General features: G+C 37.9%; 1 protein-coding gene across 1 annotated transcript in view; it reads left to right on the top strand.

The window, feature by feature from the left end:
- Positions 1 to 27305, top strand: part of LOC107571007 (kin of IRRE-like protein 3) — a gene marked incomplete at its 3' end in the record, with an annotated part of 153319 nt that overhangs the window by 108194 nt on the left and 17820 nt on the right. Inside the window, exon 2 of the mRNA XM_016257290.1 lies at positions 25425 to 25574. Within this exon, the coding sequence (XP_016112776.1) occupies positions 25425 to 25574 (150 nt within the window). The remainder of the gene's footprint in view (positions 1 to 25424; positions 25575 to 27305) is intronic.

Below are 27305 nucleotides of genomic sequence, written 5' to 3'. Positions count from 1 at the left end.
ATTCAAGTGTCTGTGTGGAAGCTGAACAGCGCGCTCACTTGCTCTTAAAATAATCCCTCATTTTTGGTCATACAGATAAGAGTAATACATCTTTCAAATCTGTAAAGACTCTACGTTTATTTGTGTGCACTCACAATACCGCACTTTTGTAAAATAATGAAAGCAAACATGATGCGCTTTCTGCCGTCTCGGTCTGTGAACTTGAACGCAAAACTCTGTGTATATCTTTGCCTTACAGACATTCAAAAATATATCTATAGAGAGTGAAATGTATGCTTTCAAATGAACCAATTCAAATGGAAAACAAATGATCAGATCATGTAATCCGTATGAAACATGAATACAGGCGCATCCACTACTGTGGTGTCAGTGACTTCATCTCTTAATCCGAAAACAAAGAAACCACTAGTTTATCAAATTATTAAAATGTTAATGCAGTCCCCTTACTGTTTACTTACTGTTAAACATTCATAATCATTGCTTCTGCCGGTTACTTACTACATTACTTCTTGCTGTGGCAAGCTTTATGCATGTACTTGAGCGCTTATTAGGCTATGTATGCAATTAAAGGCTCATTATAATGATTTAAATGGTTTATTAATAAACGTGCGATTAGTCGACTAATGCTTCAAATGAACGACTACTTACTAGGCGACCAGAAAAATACTTTCTCGAGAGCAGCCCTATAGTAATCTCTAAGCAGTAACGGGCTACAGTTTGTAAGTAATCTACCCAGCATTGCTGGTCGGTAATCCTGCCCTGATTGTATTAATACCACAGCATTTTCTGTAGGCAGAGCTGTGATTTAACCTGGTGCTCCGGTTGACGCACATGCTCCTCAGAAATCAAGGCTAAGTGGAGGATTCATCAGAGACCAACCTGGACCACATGCGTCTTTTTCCCGTCACGTTGGTGAAGACTGATTGGGACAAATCCTTTTCTCCCTCCGGTGTCAGGTCCCATTCACTGATCAGAATGCTTCTGAAAGAGAGACAAATGTTTTGATTAGAGGTCCCTCTCAATGTCATCAGACTGGCAGTTTAAAATGAGACGTGCCCATCATGGCAGAAACAGCTATATATATATATATATATATATATATATATATATATATATATACATATACTGTATATATATATATATATTTTTTTTGTTTGTTTGTTTGTTTCATTGTTACGACATTCACATTTACTTCATTGTTACGACTCGCTTGTTTAAAGCTGCAACATAAAAGAGGGATCAAACAACATAAAATCAATGCAGATTGTTTTAATAGTAGTTACTTTAGAAAGTAAATAAATATAACCACAACAAAACTTTAACAACATGACATAAGAAAATGCTAAATCAAAACAAAAGTTAGAGAGTCAACAAATTCTTATATATTGAACCAGAGCCACTCCTGAGAAACCATCCCAAAGAGTGCCTGTCCCAGTTAACACATAACATTATTATGTATGCAACTAATTAACAATTAACATGGGGAAGGCCAATCAAAAACTGCCACACTCTGCCCAATAGGATCCGGAGAACTCTCAGGGTCGTCACATCATATATAATAACTTCAGAATTGTCTACGTTTATTTTCATTTCCAGAAGTCTGGTCACCATAATTGAATTTCTGTGTTTTTTGGAACACTGGAAGCCTATATTGCCTATGTTGTGCAGTGCGCTATATGAAGCTTTTACTCTCTCTCACTAAATTTGAAAGTTTAAATTCTAAAACTGCAGTGTTTACAATACTGCACAGCTGTGCACTGTTTAAAGTGTTTGGTAATGCACTGTAAAGGATATAAAATATGAATAGCTGCATTTTCAGCCCGCTCGTTCTCTCGCAGTCTCTCTTCTATCTCATTTCTCCTGTGCTTTTATCAGAAGGCAGATGTGATTTTATGTTCTTTACGAGGCACAAAAAAATGCGGCACTTTGAAATGCAAATGTGCGTTTGATCAAGTGGCATTTGGAAAACTTGTGTAATGATACGTTGCTGTTAACTTGGCAATTGTGGCAGTTTGAATCAAGGACATTTTACTGTGAGCCTGCTTGGTTTTTACAATGGGTTGCTGGTAATTATTTTATACAATCGATCCAGAGTTTTTTTAGGGAACTAATAATTTCACTTGCACTGCCTTTTGAGCGGAAACACTTGCTAAATGAGATGGAAAGTGCATACTGGATCAAACAAAATCTGGATTGGAGCATGAATCCAGATTCAGTTGCATATAGATAAGTGATCATATATAGTTGTATACTGAATATAGCAGGTATACATGCATGCACAGGAGATAAACTGACGTTAGGGAAATGCTCTGGCCAAGTTTTACCCTTGCACTGTCCTTCATGAGCATGCACACCACTATATTTTAATTCACTCTTCAGCATTGTGACCCATCACCTCTTCATATGCTTTTAGAAAGTGCAGAGTAAAAGTAATGACCTCCTCAGTCATGTAAGAAGGATTCACTTCACATCTGTCTTAACAGACACCTCGCCCTGGAAGTGTGCCGTAACACTTTTTGCCTTTAGTACAGCAATTTCATGTTCTCGATCACCCACACCTCTCTGACAGAGTCTTTTCTGTTCTGTGGCTGAGTAATAACATCATCTTCTGTGGCAGGGTGCCACTGACGGCCCTGCTCTTGCGAGAGCGAGTCGTCCTTATAGCTGGGCTTTTTTAGGAGGTGTTGTGTAGAAGGGTGCATGTTCGGGGCAGCGCTTCATTAGACTCAGATACTGCATCAGCACATGTTGGAAGTGGGACTCTTTATCACCGTCCGCTAATGGCCGTCTCTACCAGACCCATTAGAGTAGCATGAAAGAGACGGCACTGAACTCTGACCCCATCCATTGGATACCTATGATTGCATGAAAGTCTTACCCATTATTCCAAATTGACACAGGCGTTAAGAGGTGAATACAGTGAGGACTGGGAAGCATTTGCCTTCCTCAGCTCCTCTGTGTGGCTGCTGACATAGCAGACATCAGTAACACGCTGCCATTTTTAATCATGACACCTTGAAATGCGTCTCTTTGTTCGATGCACCAGGAGAGCTTGCCGTCTAAACACAACTCTTATCTTAATGTTATGCTAAAAAACAGTATCCTTCTGACAACAATAAGTCCCTCTAAAGGAGGCAATCCAATAGCAGTTATTGTCACAAAGCGCAAAGGGAGAGCAAGAAATAATTGGACAAAATGAAATTTGCATTTACAAGACTGTGAAGATGTAAAATAAGGATTATTTGGACAAAAATACAATTGCTTTTTGAAAATATCAATTTTTTTGTGTGTGGAGTCATTACATTCAGGGATGGATCAAAGGACTAGAAGCATAACAAGACCTCCCCAAAATTAAAATAATTGTGTGTGTGTGTGTGTGTGTGTGTGTGTGATTGTCCACTTTAGACATTCTACTAACTATAAGTAACTTTTCAACTGCCAGTCATTAAAGTATTACTGTCTACTTAATATCTGCTAACACTTTATTTCGATGGTCCCCCAACAGACATGTTGATAGTTGCAAATCTATCAAATTATATTTAGTAGAATGTCTAAAATGGACTATTTAAATGAAGGGTAACCATGATTTAGACCTTCACTGTATTTGTATCTTGTGGATAGGAGGTGTTAACAACCTGTGGTTGGTACCGAAAAGGCCAACTAAGCACTAAATGCTTGGTCGGCAATGCTGGGTAGTAACTGATTACATGTAATCTGGATTACATAATCAGATTCCAAAAAATCAAGTACTTGTAATTAGATATTATATTTTAAAATGCCCATAATACCTAAAATGAGTAACCTAGATTACCTTACTAACTACAGATTTCATTATGTAGGACTGCCCCTTTATAGTCGACTAATTGTTAGTCAACCCAAATTTTATTAGTTGCTTAGTCGCAGAAAAAAAACTAAAAATCCACGGGCGAAGACATGCAGTCCGTGACGGACAGATCGTTAACGTCTATAATCTATGGTAATACAGTACATCGACGGGCAGGACATCCAAACGCTCGACTATCATTCATCGACCTCTCAAATATGGCTTATCATCTGAAATATGCAAGTATTAGCAACTTTACATGGCCGCTCAATCTAATGTTAACCTAGAGAAATGTCCATTATTCAAGTGTCTGTGTGGAAGCTGAACAGCGCGCTCACTTGCTCTTAAAATAATCCCTCATTTTTGGTCATACAGATAAGAGTAATACATCTTTCAAATCTGTAAAGACTCTACGTTTATTTGTGTGCACTCACAATACCGCACTTTTGTAAAATAATGAAAGCAAACATGATGCGCTTTCTGCCGTCTCGGTCTGTGAACTTGAACGCAAAACTCTGTGTATATCTTTGCCTTACAGACATTCAAAAATATATCTATAGAGAGTGAAATGTATGCTTTCAAATGAACCAATTCAAATGGAAAACAAATGATCAGATCATGTAATCCGTATGAAACATGAATACAGGCGCATCCACTACTGTGGTGTCAGTGACTTCATCTCTTAATCCGAAAACAAAGAAACCACTAGTTTATCAAATTATTAAAATGTTAATGCAGTCCCCTTACTGTTTACTTACTGTTAAACATTCATAATCATTGCTTCTGCCGGTTACTTACTACATTACTTCTTGCTGTGGCAAGCTTTATGCATGTACTTGAGCGCTTATTAGGCTATGTATGCAATTAAAGGCTCATTATAATGATTTAAATGGTTTATTAATAAACGTGCGATTAGTCGACTAATGCTTCAAATGAACGACTACTTACTAGGCGACCAGAAAAATACTTTCTCGAGAGCAGCCCTATAGTAATCTCTAAGCAGTAACGGGCTACAGTTTGTAAGTAATCTACCCAGCATTGCTGGTCGGTAATCCTGCCCTGATTGTATTAATACCACAGCATTTTCTGTAGGCAGAGCTGTGATTTAACCTGGTGCTCCGGTTGACGCACATGCTCCTCAGAAATCAAGGCTAAGTGGAGGATTCATCAGAGACCAACCTGGACCACATACGTCTTTTTCCCGTCACGTTGGTGAAGACTGATTGGGACAAATCCTTTTCTCCCTCCGGTGTCAGGTCCCATTCACTGATCAGAATGCTTCTGAAAGAGAGACAAATGTTTTGATTAGAGGTCCCTCTCAATGTCATCAGACTGGCAGTTTAAAATGAGACGTGCCCATCATGGCAGAAACAGCCGATGGTGGGAGGAGCAGACAGATACGTGTCTGAGTGATTTGAAGAGGTTTCGTCTAGAACTAGGGAAAGTTGAGAGATTGTTGTAATAGGTGCTTCTCCGCGTATGTACGGTTATTTTTAGCACACGACAGAAAAGATAAACACTCGAAAATACAAGTGTGAACAATGCAAGCTCTTCAGAAGCAAGTATGTGCACAAAGAATCTGCAGACACCAAACTCCTTGTAATTCATAAAATAAAACAAATACCCTTTACTAAAAGTGCACTCTGCACTTTTTACGCAATTATGTTATGTTGTGCTTATGGGAAAGACGTTCGTCTTTGACTTTTACCATGCAGAATCATGCAAAATCGGGAGTTTTCAGTTACTGATGGCTTTCTAGAAATGCATTATTTGCAAGCAGTGATGATTAATGTATTCTGCAAACTAAAACATTCAATAACAGTGCGATGAACCAAGTATAGCATTCCATTGGCTGTGGCCAAATGCATGTAAAAGGGGTAATTTACCACTGAAATGATCGACTTTGATAAAATTTGGTTGTCTATTAAGTAGAAATGCTGCGGAAAAGTTTAAATCAGTGCAATCAATGCCTTCCCTTTTTGCCAAACACTTTAACACCCATAATGCACTTTTGATTTTGGGTCCACTCCATTGATCCAACTGTCCAAATGTGGGAAAACAAAAATGCAGAAGTTTTACCAGTTGTTTAAACAAAATATACTAATTTTATTGTGCAAAATCGTCCCAGTACTTTAGTACTATACATTTAGTTCTGGAACTAAAGCGGTGCGAAAGGCCCTGATAATTTTTACTTGAACTGAAACTTAGTACATTAATTTCATTTCAAAAAGTACAAAAGGATTCCAAATTATTTAACCAATTATTCAATTATGAAACCAACATGATTGCAAAGAGTACATTTCAGGACTTGGCACATGTTTATACTATATTTAAAAATATATATATTTCCCTTTTCTCTGTGAATAAGAAAAAAAATAAAAAATTCTTGATGAATAAGAAATGCATGAAATCACCCCAGATAGTTCATATTAGTCAATCACTTACACACATATATATAAACTATATATATATACAGGTGTAATGACAACGTTTTCTGTACGACACTGTTCGACAGTCTGAACAGCGATACAATATTCTGAGCCATTAATTTGTGGACAAGGATTCACTGTGACAATTCCATCTCACAGCTTTGACAAGACAACATATTTACAGTCTTCGTCTCACTGTCTGTCGATGCCACCAATTGTCTTTTGTCAGAATTTCTCACTATTCGTTCCCCACTTTTTCTTTCATCTTCCCTGCTGAGAGATGGATTGTCATCTTCCGGCATTCTCAATATATGAGCAACCAAAGCTGGCCCCCATTCATTCATGCCGCGCTGCTCAGTTATAAATCAAACAACACACCTGTGGGCCATACCTTCTTTCCCCAGCAGATGTTTTGGGAGTTTGAATATCTGGTCACTCTACCACAGACACTTTCTAATAACAATGTTTTAAACTTATTAATTTCGAAGATAAAATGACCTCCCCGGTGTAAAAACAAGATGGCATGGTGGACTTCATTAGCACGGCTTTGTTAAGCGGCGACACTGAAGAGCCATCATCAACACTTACACTTAATTGCTGACACAATTCATCTTGTCGATTTCCCTGTGCAGCTTTTCTTCTCTACTGTAACAATTAAATGAAGGCAAACAAAAAAAAGATTGTACTTCTCTGCTCAGAGTGACTGGGGATCCATGAGGAACAGTTTACACACCATGTCTTAATTTACAACCTATTTGTGGATGTTTCACACCTCACTGAAATAACACGCCTTTGTGACTAACAAAAATAGGTGTACCTAGAATTGGCATTTGTAGAACTGTCGATTATTTGTATCTTTGAATAAGAAACTTGTCCCACCGACAAGGATTGTACTGTAGGTTTAAAAAAAAAAAAGGTTCGTCTAAACCACAGAGATTGAATAAAATAAAATAAAATAAAATATGGGACAATGAAAGCAGTATTTTAAATGGGATGCTGAGGTTTACTTGGGCATTTGTTTAGGGTGAGTTCACACCAAAGATTCAGAACAAGACAAACCCAAACTCCATGGTTTGTAACATTCTAAAGCTGCTGTCAAAGTTTACCAAATTTGAACATTGGAACACAGCAAATCGCAAAACATCTTTGCATGAGCTTATGTTTCCAATCTTCCTTTATTACAGATATAAATGTAAGTAAATGGAACAAACAGTTGCCAATTTGATGATTTTTTTTAAACTACTTTTTTTATTAATAAGCCTAGTAAATAAAATCTAGCACATTTATGGAAAAACCTACTGCTAAACCACTGCAAAACAAAATGTCCGCTGGCCTTGTGTAGACATTCTTCTGTCTGCATTTACTCTGTTCTGAGAGTAGCAAAAAGAGCAGCACTTTCAGTTGCCATATGGAGGCTGTGCTGCTCGCGTCCGGTGTAAACAGGGTGTAAAACCTGCCATTTTACACCAATGCGACTAGACAACAAGATCCATCATTTCCATAGCATTGATTCCTTACTTCAGTGTTTATGTCAGCTTTCTGTATGTAGCACAGCTGTCAGGCTTTCTGTGAAAGCAAATTAACGTCTAGCATCAAGACTGCAGCCAAACTGATATCGTTAAACAAACAAAGACATTTAAGATCCTGCTTTTTCTGTTGTTTTTCATTGAAATAATTAAATAAGAATGCTTAATGTTGGCTCGCTGGGCGTTGCTTGTAATGCGATACCTAATTATCATTTGAATGTCAAATTTCTAACCCTTGCATTTGTTTAACACTTCATATTCATATGGCTTTTCATATGGCTTTTTTTTGCCTCCTGCCCAGTGAAATCAAATTATTTTTAGCATTCAATAACATGATAAATTAATAATAATAATAATTATTATTATTATTATTATTATTATGGGGAGTGGTAAGGGACTTGGATACAATGCCTTGTAAATGTGTCTGTAGCGTTACACATATTCCATCTCTCAAAGTCACATGACTGTTAATAAAACAAATTAATCTGCTGATATGTTTGAATAAGGCATGGTTACATTTTAACAGATTAAAAATATGTATTTTTCATCCATGTATTAATTTCCCCTACCACATGAACTACCCCTTAGGGTTTTTATTTCATGCAGCTTTGATCTATCTTTATATTTAATCTTCGTCAAAGCAATGGGAATACATTGTTCAAAGTTCAATTCTATGAACATCAAAAGTGCTCTTTTATCTCGTTAACTGGGAGTAAATAAAGTGTCAGTGCCGGGGTCATTTGAGAGCAGGTTACATTTGAATTCTGAACTTCATTTTTACATTGCAGCAGTTTACAACAAATGGGTTTTTAGTACGCTGACATCATTCCACTAACGCTCATTGTATTTGCTTTTCCTAGTGGATCTGGTATTATGAATATTTCACTTGTACATCTGAAACAACAAGCTAAACAGTTTATTTTATAAAATGTCACTCCATACTTTTCTCTCACACTGAACTATTTTTATTGCGATGAAATGAAAGTGACCCACCAGAAGCCAAAACTAAAGGCCAGCTGCTTTGTTGCCAGAAACACCAAATTCAGAGTGAATCTCCAAAGCTTTACAATCAAGAGCGAACAAACCAGGATTAATAAAAGTGTGGATGCCATATGACACTATGCCATTCTCTAGTTATGAAGCCTAGAAGCAGTCTTTGGAAAGATTTGATGAGTTTAGGAGGAAAGACAGACCAAAAAGAAAGAAAGAAAAAAAATATTCAATAAAGGCTTATGATAGTTGATGCCACCGTGAATGCCCCCGTGTCTCTTTCCGAGTGGCTTATGGGAAAAGCACAACACCCCCAGGCCTCTTCTATCTGCCATTTATAATTTTTTAGAGCCCATCATCACATGCAATCCATCTTTATTTCGCCCTGCAGCTGTCCTGTTGTGTCTAATGCCTTGTGCAACTGGGGTATAAATATGCTGGCTTCATTGCTGATGTTTATTCTGAGTGCTCTGTGTGTTTGCGGCAGAGGAGACAAATCTTCATTAGAACGGGAGCCATCGCGCCGTAGCCAGACCGGCCCCATCATGTGTTGGCTTATTTGTTTTTACTCGAGAATGCATGACAGGAAATGAGTTTGTACATTCAGATTTGGGGGAAAGATGAGCACAATCCCTGTCGACATAAACAGATACAAACCCGTGCACACACACCGAAGCCTCATCTAACATTATCCACTGTCAGCATGCAATGTTTATTTGACTATTAATCTGCGGTAGCCAGCTGAGCCTGAAGGATCTTGTGTGTACATGGTGATAAAGCGTGCCTAGTTGTTACGAGGGAGACTTACGCATCCAGAACTTGAAATTTCATCTCCATAATCCGTCTAATGATTCACAGGAGCACAAGGGGCTCATCGGGGCCCTTTCAGCCCTCTTACAGACTACACCCACCCCTCTGCAATTCAAAGGGACAAAATCTGCAAGACATTCAAAGCCTGTGCAGTCGGACTATTGAAGCCCACGCTTTCAACCAGGTTGTTCCACACTTAACAAATTTCGCCGTAATGATTTCTCCTGGTTTTTACCATCATGTAAAGGCCCCTAATGGGCATCCTTTTCAAAAACGCTTCTGCGCTATCGAATGTAATTTACACGTTCCAGAAACGTCAGCGGATGGATAGAGATGAAAGCAATTACCATCTGCTTTTTGATGTCAGCACCATTTGGATTTTTAAGCAGCAGCTCGCTTCCATCATGTTCAGGTGCTGCACCTCCAGGTGCAATAGGACTTTATTTTAAAAAAGTTTGGCAAATTAAATGCATTTTAATCTTAATCTTGTGTCCATCTAGTTTAGACTGCAAGAGTCAAGGCACTAGCTTTTAATGAGGTAAAAAAGTGAAGTTGCAGATGCTTTTAAAGGGGTCACATGATGCGATTTCAATTTTTCCTTTCTCTTTTGAGTATTACAAGCTCTTGGTGCATAAAGAAGATCTATAAAGTTGCAAAGACTAAAGTCTCAGATCCAAAGATATATTCTTTCTAAAAGTTAAGACTTGTCCATGCCCTCCTAAAACGCCTCGTGGAAAGATTTGCATAACACCGCCCAAATGTTCATGCAAAGAAAGAAGGTATAACTTTTATTCTCGCTGTAGTATTGTTGCCGCCGTCGCCATGTTGTGGAGATGCTGTGTGTTTCATTGTGAAAGCAAAACTACTTTGTTTGGTCTTCCAAAAGAGGACGATATCCGCTTTGTCATGCCTAGAACTGATTCGTGCTGGTTGCTGAGGAAATACATGAACTTCGCACTGTGGATTGCCGGATCGGCTTTCACCGTGGACGAAGCGGAGTCCAGCCCGGGGTCATCACATGTGGTTGCCGCAAGCCTCCTTTGTCGAATCCGCCGGCCACCGCTCACTCAGCCCACCGGCCGTTCCTCACTCAAGCCCACCGGGCGCCGCTCACTCAAGCCGCTGTGTGTTTCGTTGTGAAAGCGAAACTACTTTGTTTGGCCTTACAAAAGAGGACATAATGTTTCTATAAAGTGGGGCAGTTCCAACTTTGCAAGGACAGTCTGGCGCTTCTGACTCACAGCCTGTAAGTAAGTTTTTTATATTTAAAGAATTTGCCACTGATGATTCAAACGTGAGTTTTGAGCAGTGTAGAGCACTTGTTGTTTGTCATTTCTCCGATCACAAATGCAGACATGGTTTTATGTTTATGTGGCGCAATACACAATGCAACGCAACGCGTAAAAACACAGTATAAGTCATTACAATCAGTAATTGTGTCACCACTGGATGCAACAAATACCTCGTTTGTAATAGGTTTTATTGGTTTTGTCTCGTCGCGCTGGGACACACGGCATCAACAGTATGGTGAGGGGCGTAACATTTCCGTCACACGCTTGAGGTATTCAGCCAATCACAACACACTGGATAGCTGGCCAATCAGACCACACCTCGCTTTTCAGAACAATGAGCTTTGTAAAAATCGACGTGTTTCAAAAAGGTGGGGCATAGAGGAGAAACAATAATGTACAGTATGTGGAAAATAATGTGTTTTTTGAACCTTAAACCACATAAACACATTTCATTACACCAAATAATGTTCTTTTTAGCAACATCATATGACCCCTTTAATGTAATTCCATATGTATTTGATCGGTAATGCTTTATTTCGATAGTCCACTTTAAACATTCTACGAACTAGAAGTAACTTTGCAACTACATGTCATCTAGCAGTCATTAAAGTATTAGTGACTTTCTACTATTTTCATGGTCCCCAACAGACATTCAGCTGATTTAAATAACTTTTCAAGTATGTCAACATAATTTACCAACCCTAGCCTAACAGTCTCCAAATGCTGTTAACAGAGTTAATTGACATGCAGTTACTTATAGTTAGTAGATTATCTAAAGTAGACTGGAAGTGAAGTGTAATTATCTGGCGTCATGAAAATGGCAAGACCATACATATTGTCCTCACAAACATATATCTGGTTTTACAAACTCGCATCTTGAAATGTCATCGTTCCACATAAGCACAAAGGAAAAACACGTTTTTGATGCTTTTTATGTAATTAGACTTTTTTGACCTCATGGCAATGGCAAGCGAGTACATACTGTCCTCCTTCTCGCACTCTCTGCTTGTCCATACAAACATATGTTTGTTTGCATCTTGAAATGCCATCTTTCCACACATGCACACAGTAAAAACTCTCTTGGCTAATCACAGAATGAGCATTTAAATAGAATCTGATCTGTCGTGGTGGCAGTGGCCCAACTATAAACCCTCACCTTCTCTGAAATGAATGAGCTCTTATAGACCAATTCATTTAGCACTGACCCCAAATTCAACATGAATTATGTATTCATCAATCTGGAAAGATCTCTGGCAGATTTTCAAGGTGTGCATGTGGAGCACTTTTAAGGAGTATTGAACATGTGCGCCAATGCTTAGGTGCTACATTGAGCATGTAAGACAGTTAGCGAAGATGACAACTGTGTACGTCATTATACGATTAGTTTATAGTAGTTGGATACTAAAACAATTTGCTTCAAGAAATAGTTCATCCACAGATAAATTGTCATTTACTCGACCTCATGTTCCAAATTCATGTTATGCTTTTCTGTGTAACAAATATGTTTTTATTTTTTAAATACCAAATGTTTACCATACGGTGTTCATACAGCAGTGTCTGTTGATCTAACAAAAACACCACACAAGTATTTAATACCATTAGAGTGTTATATTTGACATTTTCTGACATCATAATATAGCTTGTTGTGACGATCAGACCAAATCTGAACTCAAAAGAACTCAAGCACCAAATCATTGATTTGAATCTAATCTGGTTTGTTTCAACTCAACTCACTGAGTGATCCAGTAATTTGCTGTTCTAACATTTGTTATCATTGACTTACGATGCAATGACATGAAGCTACCGCATGACTTCCAAAAACTTGTACTATAGAGCACAAGCCATATGGACAAAATTTATTTATTTATTTATTTTTTTTGAATGACCAACATGAAGATTAATCAAAATAATGTATAATATATTCCACAGGGGTGGGGGGAGTTTAACTTTACTACTGCATAACTTCAGAGGACTTGCACTATACTGCACAAGCTGTATGGACCACATTTATAGAGTTAATAATCCACTATGAACTCATTGTATGGAGATTACCAGCATAGAGATTCTTCAAAATAATGTTTTTGTTTTCTATTCCACAAAAGAGTAAGTCATACAGGCTCAGAAACGACATGAGTAATTAATGACATAATTATTCAATTCAGCTCAGAAACACAAACATAGTTTACAACATTTATCAGTTTTACAAAGTACAATTGTACTTTGACAGACAATGTAATCACATGACAGTTTTCAGAATGTACAATCAACTTCAAACAGCTCAAACCATAGGGCTAAGCTGAAATGCTTTCTCTTTAAAAAAAAAATAGTATATCCTGACTGTGAGCAATAATAGCTCAAGCTTTCAAAGCACAGTTCTGCTGATTAATTGCTGATCCTCTCCACATTTCTGCTGCATTGTCCAATTAGTGATTGCACAGCAGATAATTAAGAGCGTCAATCAGGCCCTGCACCTTGGAGCTGAATGCAGTGCGCAGATTAGCGAGAGCCATGAGTGATTGGCGGGAAACGTCTAAGGCCAGAAGCACAACTCCGTCCCCCACGGGGAAGGACGCGGGCATAAATCTTCCCTGTCAATCACATAAAGCTCTTCCTCGCAAACACATCCAGGTCAAGGTTGGGAGAGTGATTTAAGAGAGATGAATAAAGAAGTGCTGGGTGGCAGTAAATAAAAATACATGACAGGATGATGTGCATACAGTTTGAGATTAATGAAAAATAAGAAGACTCTGGATCTGTAGAGTACGAGGGGTTAAGTCTATAAGCTACGAATATGACGTTTAGATTGATGAGACGTTTTCTTCCATGTCTGAAACTTGCTTGTGATGTATTGTTTTATTTCGAGGAATAAAACACATGTTTACATTTTCACTGTACGCATACATACCTGGTGAAAAGAAAATAATGTATATTTACAAAATGTATTAGCAAAACCATTTTTAACATAAGTTTTATATGTAAAAAAAATAATACAGTTATTACTATAATTATATTACTATTTTATTCAATTTTACTAACTTTATTAAATGTGTCTTCATTAAATGTGTCTAGCAGAAATAATACAAAAAATATATATAATAAGTCATTTAAATACTTTATTTTAGTCAACATTTATTTTATTTGTTTATTTTAAGTTTTAGTTAATAACCCCATTTATTACCATTATATTTGTTTAAATACCTTAAATTACCATTAAATGCCATTAAATGTGAATTTGGTACCATGGTACAGCCATATTACTATAATTAGTAATAGCACTGTAGGTTGTATATATTTATTCCTTTCAGGCCAGTAATCATAATGGAAAGTAGTATTTTCTTATCACGCCTGAGGTGAGAGGTTTATTTACATTTAGCAACTGAGGCACTGGTCACTTGAAACGGTTTCACAGGTCGAAGCCATTAACTTGTCCACGAGGCTGTTTAAGCTTTAAATGATTGGTATTAGCAATGCAGGCAGGATGATGCTCGGATAAACGCAGGATTCAGTGGCAACAGCGAGGGAGATGCAGGGTGCTGATTGATCTGGCCATCAGCTCCAGCCCAATAGGCAGAATTCAATTAAGCATCATTTGGCTCAGACACCATTTGTGTTTTTCATTCGCCTGGGTCCCCAGGTCTGGATTAGCTGAGCTCCAGCAGGGCTGTCCCTGTTATTATACCTTCAAATAACACTGAGTCTGAGCCAGCAGGTACATACTGAAACCATGTCTGCCGCTGGTCTAATTTGTCTATCTGTCTTCCGTGATGGGCTTTTCATCTTTGAGCCAAAGGACACAAAGCCGACAAATGCAGTGTGTATGGCGATTTCTAATTTCAGCCAGGTTTAGTGTGACAGCACAGAGAGAAAACACAATAATGGTGAGATTTATTCATTTCTAGCCTTCTCTAATTAGTCTAGGGCCAATACGGCATACTGTCCCGGTAGTAAACAGCAAGGATTAGGAAACGGTCTTCTCGTGCCACTTGCTAAATGAAGGCTTCCAGTTCAACATGTGCCCGTGGGCGCTGATGGATAGAGGAGGGAGCTTAATCATGCTGTGCATCCATATCAGTGACAGAGAGCGCGAGGCCAGTGTTGGGCAGTGAGCCCCTGCTGGTGGACGCCGTAACTACACATTTACACAGGCAAAAATGACTAGTGACTGCCACTCAAATATCTTATTTACAACTAGTTCTGTTTAAAAATGCCTAGTTATTTCATGAAACTTTAGATATTCACAGTGTTAAACGACTTGGCACAAGCTGATTGGTTTGTGTTGTATACGCATCCAATGACCTTGCTGCTTTACATTTAAATGGTTGGTTAGCTTCTACTTGAGCATTTTGCAGAGCACTTTCAAAGTTCCTCTAAAACCCTCCACCTTCCCCAGCTCCACCTGTATAGATCTGCTATGGGTTATTTTATATGCTTTTTGCGCAGCAGCAGTATGTCTTAAATACTCACAATATCGTATCGCCATATGCACTGGCAGTAGCAAGTTCCTGTACTTGCTTGCAGCAGCAATAATCTACAACTACAGCAATAACCAACAGCAGCAGCAATTCAGCAGCAGCAGAGTAGCAGATCTATTCCAGCAAGACCAAATACATTAACATTCTCATGTCCAATACCATGCTAAAATCTTCTGAGAGTTGTCATGATAGAAATATATATATGCAAGCATTGAACAATGAGCCAGTTCATTTTAGTGAATCAGCAACATACAGTGTAATCAGTGTAGTCAGTGTAATCCAATTCCTGAATGAATACCTGTTATAAACTGGTCACTTTTCGTAAAAACCACAAACATACAGTGTGACTACTGCAACCTGATTCCTAAACAAATTACTCTTATACGCCCTTCTTTTTAGAGAATCAAAAATGTTCAGTACAACCACTGCAATTTGATTCCTGAACAAATTACTCTTTTGAGCATGCCCTTTTTAGTCAGTCGAAAACATACAATGCAACCAGTGTAGTTTGAATGAATTACTTTCAATGAACCAGCTTGTGACGAGAGGGGCGGGGCCGAGAGCCGTGGGAACGGAGCGAGGCCGGTGGAGTAAATGCTAGTGCACGACACCTGCGCCACTCACCGGTCTCGAGTCCCACGGAGGAGCTCCGGAAGAGAAGTGACGACAGTGTTGGACGAGAGAGGACCAGGCCTGGATTTTATTTTGTGTTTTGCGTGCGGCAGTCGTCCGTGAGGGGCTGCCGCTTTACTTTCAGTTTGTGTTTGTTTATTTTATTAAATTGGTTAAATGTTCGCCGGTTCCCACCTCCTTCTTCCCTTGACTACGAACGTTGTTACACAGCTGTTTTAAGTGAATCAAAGACGTACTGCACAGCTAGCAATGCGCAACCAATTGCTGATTACATGAATCTTATAAGCCAGTTTGTTTTACTGAATCAAACCGATAAAGAACAGTGAGATAAAGATACACATTATACTTTTTGTCAATTAAATATAATGTTTGTTTGGTATCATTTAGTATATGTATGTAGTTAAGGCCAGTTATTGGATTGCATTTATGTCAAAAAATGACTGTGAAAAGTCATTAAAAAGTTTGTGTAAACACCTTTTGCAAGAACTTTCTCAAATGTATTGCAACAGAATTGTATGCATTTATTGCCAAATGTTAATTCATTATAATTGTTAACAAAACAGTTTGGGAATGGGAATGTTGAATTCCTATCCCTAATTAGACTTTCTTAATGGAGACAAACATCTGTGGTTGCAACATTAGCCTAAGACACTCACCGATTCACTACTCCACTGACACATCCTCTAAACGCACACACACTTCCTGGTTAGAAGGAAATGGGAATATGGTAATGGATGGAGAGAGGTAATATTCTCTGATTAGGAGTGCGTGTGTATGCATGTGTGTGTGTGTGTGTGTGTACGTGTTTCCAGCCGAGGTGTTGTAGAGCCACTGATTAGTCTCTTCGAGTGGCTATGCCATACTGCCCTGAGAGTAATTTTTGTCATGATTCACAGAGGGTGAGTTTTGAGAGCGTCAGGCCCTCACATCTCTGTTATTGCCAGATGAAATAGAGCAGGGGTTTGTGGACTGCCAGCACTGTTGGAGGGTAAACAAATTACCACAGAGTGAGATGAAAACATTACAGAGCCCATAATGATCCCTGGCTCATCAGTTTGAGTCTGTCTATTCCCCTCACTTAAACAAGCATACCCATAATCCAATCTGTCTAAAGGGACTGCTGAACCTTGTCAAGGTGTGAAGAGCAAGTGCAAACAGAAGAGGGGGAGAGAGAGAATGAGGGTCTGCTGGGATTGGCTAAATATGAATTTCTGGCCTCAGGTATGAGAACTGAATGTTGTAGTAAAGCTGAAGTATATAATTTCTGCTAAATAAATAAAGAAACAAAAATCAGGACAGTGATTTAAGAGACAAGAATAAAGAAGTGGCAGTAAGGAAAAATGCATGACAGGATGATATGCATACAGTTTGAGATTAATGAAAAATAAGAAGTCTCTGGATCACTAGAGTACGAGGGGTTAAATCTATAAGCTATGAATATGACGCTTAGATTGATGAGACATTTGTCTTCATGTCTGAAATTTGCTTGTTGACTTATGTATTGTCTTATTTAAGGCATGGCATACACTTTAACTTACTGCAATAAAGCAACAAATAAGTAAAAACACAAGCAAAAAAAGTAATTTGTCAAATAAATAAACAACAAACAAACAAGCAATGGCCAATTAATACATTTTGCAAAATAAAATAAACATTAATGAAAAGAAAATGGCAATACATTTTTCTTTTGCAAACGTCTTAGTAAAATCATGTTATATAATTAATCATATTTTAAAAATGGCAACAAACATCACTATAAACATATGTAACTGATTATATCCCACTGTAACTTAAGTAAATATCTTATTTAAACAGATAGATAGATAGATAGATAGATAGATAGATAGATAGATAGATAGATAGATAGATAGATAGATAGATAAGAACACAATAGAATACAGTGGCACTTAAAATGATTTTTCCATGTGCAACACCCCATATATGTGTACACAAGCAGCAATTATATTAAATTCTCTTCATAATTATCCAATTAACATATATATTTCATTTTATAAATCATTTCTCAAACAACAATTTTGTAGCTGAACTAACCTGCGAGGTAATAACACCCCTGCTGTGGCCTCATCTCTTTCCATGCCATCTGTTCTACATCATCATTATAACAGCCAACGCTAAATCAACTCAATCTTGATGCATTGACACTCAGATAATGTTGTTTTGGTGGTTAAGGGGTTATGACAGTTGGATATTCTTTTTGTTTTTTTTCTTACACTCTTAACGACATATCACCAATATTACAGGAGGCAGGAATGCTAATTAACTCCCTGCAGGGGAATAGCATAATCGACCTCGCCGCTATTTTCTTAAAGGGATAGCACACTTTTATGGCCCTATGATGTAAATGGGTGGCAATCCATTCACAAGTGTGATATTAAAAAGTAGTTCTAGGTTAAATGCTATTGTTATAAATTGTCCAACTCTGTCAAAATCAAACTGCCAGGTTTGATAACTCAAAATGTATCACTACATACATTTTCCTCAACGCATTTGTTAAAAATATCCCACAAATGTTGTCAGTAAAGAAACAAAATATGTTCTACAAGGACAAAACGACTTCTGATTTAATTGGATTCTGGACAGACTTATTCTAAAAAAAATTTAAAAAACCTAACCAATAGCCAACTAAATAGCTTTTTAAAGCTATCGCATCATTTTCTAGCACTTACTTTACATTCAAGAAAGTAATGATATTCACACATTAATTCAACGTTAAATTGTTTTATCACCATATTTTCATTACAAATAGCTCAATATAGCATTGTATATCATAAATGCGTGACATATGATGTGTTAATTATCTATTTACAGTAACCACATGCTAAAAGTTTCCTTTATTGCATAAAAAACTATAATTTATAATTTATATCTCAGATCACCTGCAGTCCGTTCACTGACACATATTTCACACAAAACTCTCAATCTAGCAGGCTTTACTCTGATTTGCTGCCTTCACACAGCTCTAGGACATCTGGTAAGACTACTACCATGCAAACCAAAGTGACCTCCATTCAGAACTTGAAGACATTCCCAACCCAACCACGCATAGTCTGACTCAGATGTAGCCTGGGAGGGCAAGGACGGAATTTGATGCAATTTGTGAAGAAATAGGGCACTCCTGTCCAGACACCCCATTCACTCAGAACGTGTTAACCTGAATGGTGTAGTTGTACCTGAAAGTGAAGAGATTCAGGTTTAAGAGCATTCAGGTTGAACAAGGTATGATCGGTTTTAATTGTGTCTGTAAGCAGCTGGAGGGAGGAGAGACCCTCAAAGCACTGCCTGCAGGAGTAACAGATCCTGGACACATGCCTGGAATATCAAAATGCTACACCTGACCATCTTACTTCATTTCAAAAGATTGCATCCCATTGACATTATGACTATGTCAGACTGTGCCACAGCAAAAGGTGACTAAAGCGAATATCAAAGATGGCGACATCCAAGGCCCTGTTTAAACCTGGCATTGAGATGCATTTTGGTCGACTGGATCACAGGTAGACAAAGGAGACACATAACCATTTACACCTGGTGTCTCTTTTGTCCACTTTTACTTCATCAATAAATGAATGCCTGTTCTCTCCTTTTTTCAGTTTTTCATTTGCTAAATTGTGACTTCCGAAACGAAACATAAACGCTTAACGTTAACGTGGCCTAATGGACTGCCTTACGTAAAATTTACAAGTTTGCATTTTCTTTTTTTTACTGTTGATTTTTATATCTAAAATTCAATATTTGTTATTTAATTTATTGGTTTGGACTCTTATTGTTGTTAATTGTAACCCTTTACTTTATTGTAACCTTTTTTATTATACTAATGAGTAATAGTAATAGGGCTCTCTATAGTTTACCATTCACACTAAATAAAGCATTTATAAAGAGGGTTAAGTGTCATCTGCCTACACTGGTACATTAGCATTAATCATTCATAATCAGCAAGATGTTTGCATTCACCCTGACCGGACGCAGCTTGTTACTGTTCGATTGTCTTTCCCTCACCCAGCTTTGCTTTCTTGATCATGGGGTATTATAAAGCAGTAGTGTCGTGTGATGGAGAGTTCAGGAATCTGTTGCCTCCACTTCACTGATCTCTACGCACGGCTGCCTGTGCAGCTGGCAGTCTCCAACGCCGAGAAGATGAGGGGGAGAAGAAGAAAGGGTCTGCTCCGAGGCCGGCTGCCTGAGCATCCAAGCGGAACGCAGCCAGATGTGACCGAAGCGTCGCCGAGCTCGAACCGTGTGCAAATGCCTCCACCGGAGTGGGCGCACTTAAGCCCCCAGTTCAACCCTAGCTATTCTTTACCCATTTCTCTACATCCCCCTCATGACTGACCTACATATGTTTTCCTGCCGCTTGTGGTGGTTTGGAGGAAATAAAACAGGCCTGTGTTTTGCTTTCGAAGTGGACGCACCAGATGGTGCAGTGCTGCAAATAGATCACTGGGAAGGATATGTTAACCTCCCTGACCAGACCTCCACTTGCCATTAGTGACCACACTGTAGTAGTAGAGTTCATTTTGTCAGTTGTCCCTTTTTAGCTTTTAACATAGTTAGTTAACCTGTCCTGTTTTGTGTTAGGCAAGTTTTAGTTGACTAAAATCCTGGGAATTTTAGTCTAGTTTTGGTCAGTTAAAATTTAGTCACATTTTAGTCATGCTGCATGATGGTTAAACTGATCATCACAAATATGTTGCTCAAAATTACAGTTATATGAAAAAAGAGTTGTTTAGGGGTGGGGGGGGGAGGGGGGCTGTGTCAAATATTTTTTGTCACAGTTTCTAAATAAAATTAATACTACGAAGTAGGGCTGCACGATTATGACAAAAATCATAATTGTTGATCATTCCCTTGAAATTTAATTTACGTTTAATGATGTTTATACCATTGTTTGATGCAACTGCATGCCATATTTTTATATGAAAATAAACAAGCTGAAAACACTCTAACTGAAAAACTTTTAGCGTTTTTTCTATAGTATTAAGCCTCAAATGTCAAATATACATCAGATAGTTTTTTTCTTCAATTACAAAAATGTACAAATATGAATGGTATTATAATGTTATACTAAAACTAAAATTAAAATAATGGGAAAAACCCTTAAGATAACATGCAGAAAGAAAAAAAAACATCTTAAGCATGCAGAATAACATAAGTGGACTTTGAACGATTAATTTCCGCTGTGAACGATTACGTTATTGTGGCATCCATAATTGTAATCGCGATTAGAAATTTTATTAATTGTGCAGCCCTACTAGGAAATTGATTTTTGAAATTATAATTCCTTGAGGTAGAAAGATAATTAAAATGAAATAATAATAATGATAATAATAATAATAAATAAAAAGCCACATAATTAAATAATAATGTTGAAAGAAATTTAACACAGACTGCTGGTTGCTGTTGGGGAACACAAGTAATTGCTCATTAAATAGTTGATGGCAGATGAGTGCAAGGTTTCTAAAATTAATAAGACTCTGGTATTCTGACACTACTCTGTTAGTCTAATCAGACTACACTGGTTGTGTTGAAGGAAGAAGGGCAATTAAGAGGCATTTGTTTAGGAATCAGGTTGCAGTAGTCACACTGTATGATTGTGGTTTTTACGAAGAACACAACTAAACCACTCAGTGAATTGTACCATATATAGTAGGGCTGTACAACTGTAAAATAAATAAATAAATAAATAACAATAATAATAATAATAATATGGGATGCGAGAACATTGTACTTGCAAGAACATAAAATTGTACCCATACAATAAGTAAATAATTTTTTTAACGTCAAAAATAGAAGTTACTGCAAGTAATTTAAGCATTGCAACATTATTATAGTATTAAATAAATGCAGTTAATCAAAATTAATAATCATGATGACAATAGCTATGTTTCCATCCAAAGATCCAAATTAAACTTATGCGCAAAACTGGAATATTGCATAAAACATTTGCAAATAAAGCACCGTTTCCATCCAACGAGTCAAAGATAACAAAATCATCACTTCCTGGTAAACTGGCACTAAATATCACTAAGAAAACTAGGAGAAGCCACTGAATATAATAATTGTCATATTTCTTGCACCTCAAAGCGAGCAGACGAAACACAATAAATGCAGTCATTGCTTTCGGAAGGTGGATGCCAGCTGTTTGGGAACGCAGTCGTGTAAGACAATTACACAGAAATACTTTGACCACAGACTTCGCTCAGGCATTTCAGAATGACCATAACAACATATAGACGCTGTGAACGAGATCGGTCCGCTGCTAGTCAAGTTATCCCGTCTCATAGCGCAAAGTTATATGACTTTTTTTGATGTGCATGGAGGAATTTATTCGGTAAATGTGTTTCCATCATAGATTATGCACATTTTTTTCTTACCAGATAAAACGTTTATCCTACTCAAATGTGCGCATACGGTTTTTATGCATATTTTTAGAATTTTGTGCATCTTGGCGGTTTTTTTTTTATTATTGCGATTTTCCAAAATGTGCATAAAAGTAGGTGGATGGAAACAGCTAATGTCAAAGGAAATAATTGACAATTATTATTTGTCATAATCATGCAGTACCATACTGCCATCCACTTTGAATATTACCACATAGTATTATGCTTCAGATACGAGTCACGACGAGGCGTTCCCCATAGCGACCCCTAGAGGACGCAGTTCGAAGTTCCCATGAAAGGGAACAGCATGCTCATGTTACAACTAAACATCAACATCAACAAATCAATGGCATATCACGTACCACTCCAAAATTACATGTTATTGAAGAATTCTGAGCAAAAATTACTCTGTCTCAGCTAAAACAGCCATTTTAAGCCAAAGAGTGTCTATGGCACTATTATTAATACTCAAGAATTCATTGCACTAACTGTGAGAGTTGCTACTGTAGCTAACTATTAAAGGGCTGAAACTATGCTAGCTACAGTAGCAACTCTCACAGTTAGTGCAATGATGTTGGTCGGGGTGCAGCTGACATGGTGGTGGATATTGAGGGACGTCATGGGTTAACAAGCGCACTGAGTGCAATAACAGCGGAGGGGTCAATCAATTACTGCACTGAATGGACGAGACAAAAAGACACAACTCGTAGTAGAAGAGCTGAGAACAGAAAAGAACAAGCAAGATTTCATCTACGCTCGGTATTCCTATAACGCGACAAGCCAGCGGACCCCTGACGTCTCTGAAGTCTGGAAGTGGGTCTGCTGCGAATCACAACAGTGAGATAAACTCCTCCGTCTACAATCTCTGCAAGCTTTCCTGAGTCATCTACAGAGGACCTTCACAGCAAACACATACAAACACGCTCATACAAATAAAGCAGCTCACAGCGCAGGAAACGACAGAATGAGAAACGCTGCAGTGTCCAGGCAAGCCAGCTAGCCTTCAAAGATGAACAGCCCAATATATTTATAAGAATTCATAGTGCATCTTTGCAGTTGTTGATTTAATAATGGCTTGTTGGAGCAGCAGACGCTGGATTTCGCCAGGGAGAATTTGTATAAATCAATCTGTGCACTCGTGTTTAGCTTTTAACAAGCCATTCATCACATTTTACTGGAGGCAGGACAGAGGTATAACTGATTTGTTTACTAATCCATGGAATTTGCAGCATTAAAGACATCCTATACTGGATTCTGGCAATTAATTAGTTTCTGCCTGTGTGTTTAATTCAGCATTAATCTAGAAAATGTCATATTTTATAGGTATTAGTACATACTCACTCTGCAGAGACGCGTCTATAGCTGACTAAACAGAGAATCAGTGCCCAACTGTTTTCAAATAAAGATAATAACTACAGACCGACCCTAACACCAACAGAAATGTGCAAGATTACATGTTTTTATAATTGACTTGTCTGTGGGTCATCTGAATGAATCAGCCTCAAACCTGTATAATTATACAAAATTAGCTTCATGTTTCTTGGGGTGCGTTCACATGCGGCATGTTCTTGTGTTCATAAACTGCTTGACGGAGCGGAACAGAAAATGTTCTCAAGACGTAATTTTAAAAGATGAACTATGTTTTTATTTAACTGCTATCAAGCTGTGAGGCACTAAATGAATAAGTGAAAACAGCTAGTTATGTCCAGATGGTGTACATGTGCTCATAAATAAGGTAATTGACATATATGCAACAAATAAATTGGTTAAACATCATAATCTTTAACCTATTGACAGTGCAAAGAAAATGCAGTACTATTTTTTTCTTCTAATTCATTGCTAAAGCTTTTGACATGTTAAGCAAACAGAGAAAAACAATATATCAACCTAGCCTCTATTACACTTTGGTGGGAAAAACAAAACATTTTTATGAACCACTTTACCATTTGCACTGACTAAAAAGGAAACACTGTCTTATCAGGATCTTTTTTTTAATACTGTTTTTGGTCTTGTTTTTTTTTTTGGCAATATCATAGTTCTTTTTCAAATAACTTTTGAACATGGTAATTACAGTACAAGCCAAAGACATCTCCCAATAGGCTGTTTTGTCAAATGTTGCTTATTTCTGCGAACATTTTTTGTAAAGTATAACTAAGTTAGAGACACGCACACATACAGTGCATCAACAAACTGAGAGGGTGGTAAGTGTTCCACAGAAATGAGTATTGATTAAACAGTACACTGAGATTTAGAGTGGAATGAGCAATATGAGCCATCTTCTCCAATTCTAGATAGGCACACATCAGGGACAGCTGCAGAGTTCAGCATGACTGCCAGTGTGACTCCCATTATACAGTACTGCCAGCAAGAAACTCGTCATCTCTCCACTGAGACAGCTCATTGCAATATTGATAGCTGATGTCAACCATTGTATATTTGAGCGTGCATGTTTGTGACTGCACATGCAATATGTACCACTGGAGTCTGAAATACAAGACATTTGTCTTCTAACTACTGTAGATTCCCTTTGGAGACACAAATCTTTGGGGCCAGCTGTCAATGCTAACCAGTCAAACCTGGACCCCCCAAGTGACATGTATCTTTGCGTTAGTATCTCTGTGCCCGCCTGTGGATAGATACAGAAATACTGCTGATTCTGAAGGCTGTCGTTTTTGCACTCTATTTTTCCCTCTCCTTCTCTTTCTATGTTCTCGTATCTGTGACACCTTTCTTTAAAAAGGGGGTCTCAAGAGGGTATTTGCTGACAGCCTTTTCGGGCTACTCATCTCTATTGGAGTTCAACTTCATTTGCTTTAGGTATTTTTCTGTGTGAAAGATGCAGTGTTGACAGGCTGAAGAGAGGCCCTTGGTGCACTTCAGCATTGCGCACTAATCACACTTGAGTACTTGAGAGTTGTTCATTGAATAAATTCTTTAAATTAGATTGTGTAACATTAAACAACTTCTTAATGGATGTCTGTGGAGCTCTAAAGTGGAATGTTAGTTAAAACATTAAAGTTTAAGTCTCTGTTTCTGTCTCTTTTGTTTCAGGAGTGAATGCCATGTTTGCTCAGCAGCCTCAAGACTTGGTAGTTGTGGCTGGTCAGCCGGTCACGCTCCCCTGCTCCATCCCTGGTTACCACGGTGTTGTGCTCTGGATCAAAGATGGCCTCGCTTTGGGCGTTGGAAGAGAACTTATAGGTAACAATGTCATAAACAGAGCCTCTACTTTTAAACAAAAAATATCTGTTTTATTCTAGCTTAAAACATTATTTTTTATCAACACTTGAATATAGGTAGGTTTCATAAAAATGCATAATTTTGAGCCAAAAGGTGAGAAAATCAATTTTTTATCAAAAACTACATCTGGATAATATTCAGTACGATTATCAAAGCATAAATCCAGTAAATCGCTTCCATCAAGACATCCAAAGCTTGCACAGACATATACCACTTCCTGGATCAACATTTTAATCCGTAACATTATGCAGTTTTCATTTATATGCTGTCTATTGCTGATGATCGTATCATTTTTCATATGCATCTGTTTACATAAGAGATCGCTCGTTTCTCTGTCCTGGTCACATGTGTTTTTGTTCGGGAGGTTTTGTACTCGTTCAGAAGCGTAATAGCACCCCCGAGTGTATAACAGTGAAAACATGAAAAGCCGTAAAAACTCATCTTTGGCGGGGAAGCGTTTTCTTGTAAAAGACGAGATAACTCATCAATGGCGGGGAAAGAGTTAACTAGACAAATTATGCTGGTCAAATAGAAGTCATCTTCACTTGTAAGACCATGTTGGTTGACTATCTTAACTATCAGCCCAAAAAAAGAATATGCTGGTCAACTTGCTTTACAACACTGCGAGACAGACTGCAGCAGTCAACCATCTTAACCAGCTTGACAAGAATGACCATGCTGTCCATCTATCCTAACCAGCATTACAAGAAAGAATATGCTAGTCATCCAACTTAACTAGCTTAACAAGATAACGTTGGTAGATTTGCTTACCCATTTTCTCTAGACAAACTATCTTCACATCTTCAGACCATGCTGGTTGACTAACTTAACCATTTTCACAAACAAATGACAATCCTGGTCATCTAACTTTACAATATTACAAGAGAGACTGTACTAGTAAATCATCTTAACTATGTTCACAAGAAAGATGCCATTGATTTAACTTAACTAAGTGTTACAAAAACAGGCTTCACCATCTTCCCAAGAAAAACCATGCTGCTAAACCAACTTAACTAGCTTCACGAGAACAACCATGCTGGTAGCTTAACCATAATCAGAGGAAAGACAGTGCTGGTTGATTAGCTTAAACAACTTTAAAAGAAAGACCATGCTAGTCGACCAACCTAATTAGCTTAACAAGATAGACAATGCTGGCTGACAATCCCAACCATGCTTCACCATCTTCACAAGAGAGATGGCCAACCAAAACAGTGAAGCGTCAACTTCTAGACTAACACTAACCTGCATAAACCAACCAACACAGGCATGGACATTCATACTGGTCTAAACTGCTAATTTCTCCAAAGAAATCGGCGGACTAGATTAAAAATTTAAACAATTTACTCTAATGACTCCGTGAAAGGCAAAAGTGTCCACAGCTCCTGCAAATTTGATTTAATTTTACACTTCAACTAGCAGCCAGTCTTCATCTGCCTCTCAAATAATCAAATTGGTTTTAAACAAGGCTTTTGCTAATTAAAGCTGACTTTGGTACACAAGTTTAAGCTGGAGGGTGTGATTGCTTTTTAAAAACTGTTCATTTGGTGCCAGGCGTAGAAGGACAAGAGCAACCAAAATATAACCTCTTAAGTACTTTTAACGGTTAATAGTTTGTGAAGTGTGTGGCTCTTCCCCACTTGCAAAGTGCTGCTTGCTTGGCTAAGTTGATTGCTTAATTCGCGCTAACAACCA

The sequence above is a fragment of the Sinocyclocheilus grahami genome, unplaced genomic scaffold (genome assembly GCF_001515645.1).
Source record: "Sinocyclocheilus grahami isolate Dianchi unplaced genomic scaffold, SAMN03320097.WGS_v1.1 scaffold1535.1, whole genome shotgun sequence".
NCBI lineage: Eukaryota > Metazoa > Chordata > Actinopteri > Cypriniformes > Cyprinidae > Sinocyclocheilus > Sinocyclocheilus grahami.
Note: the sequence above shows the minus strand (reverse complement) of the source record. Positions and strands in the feature narration are given on the sequence as shown.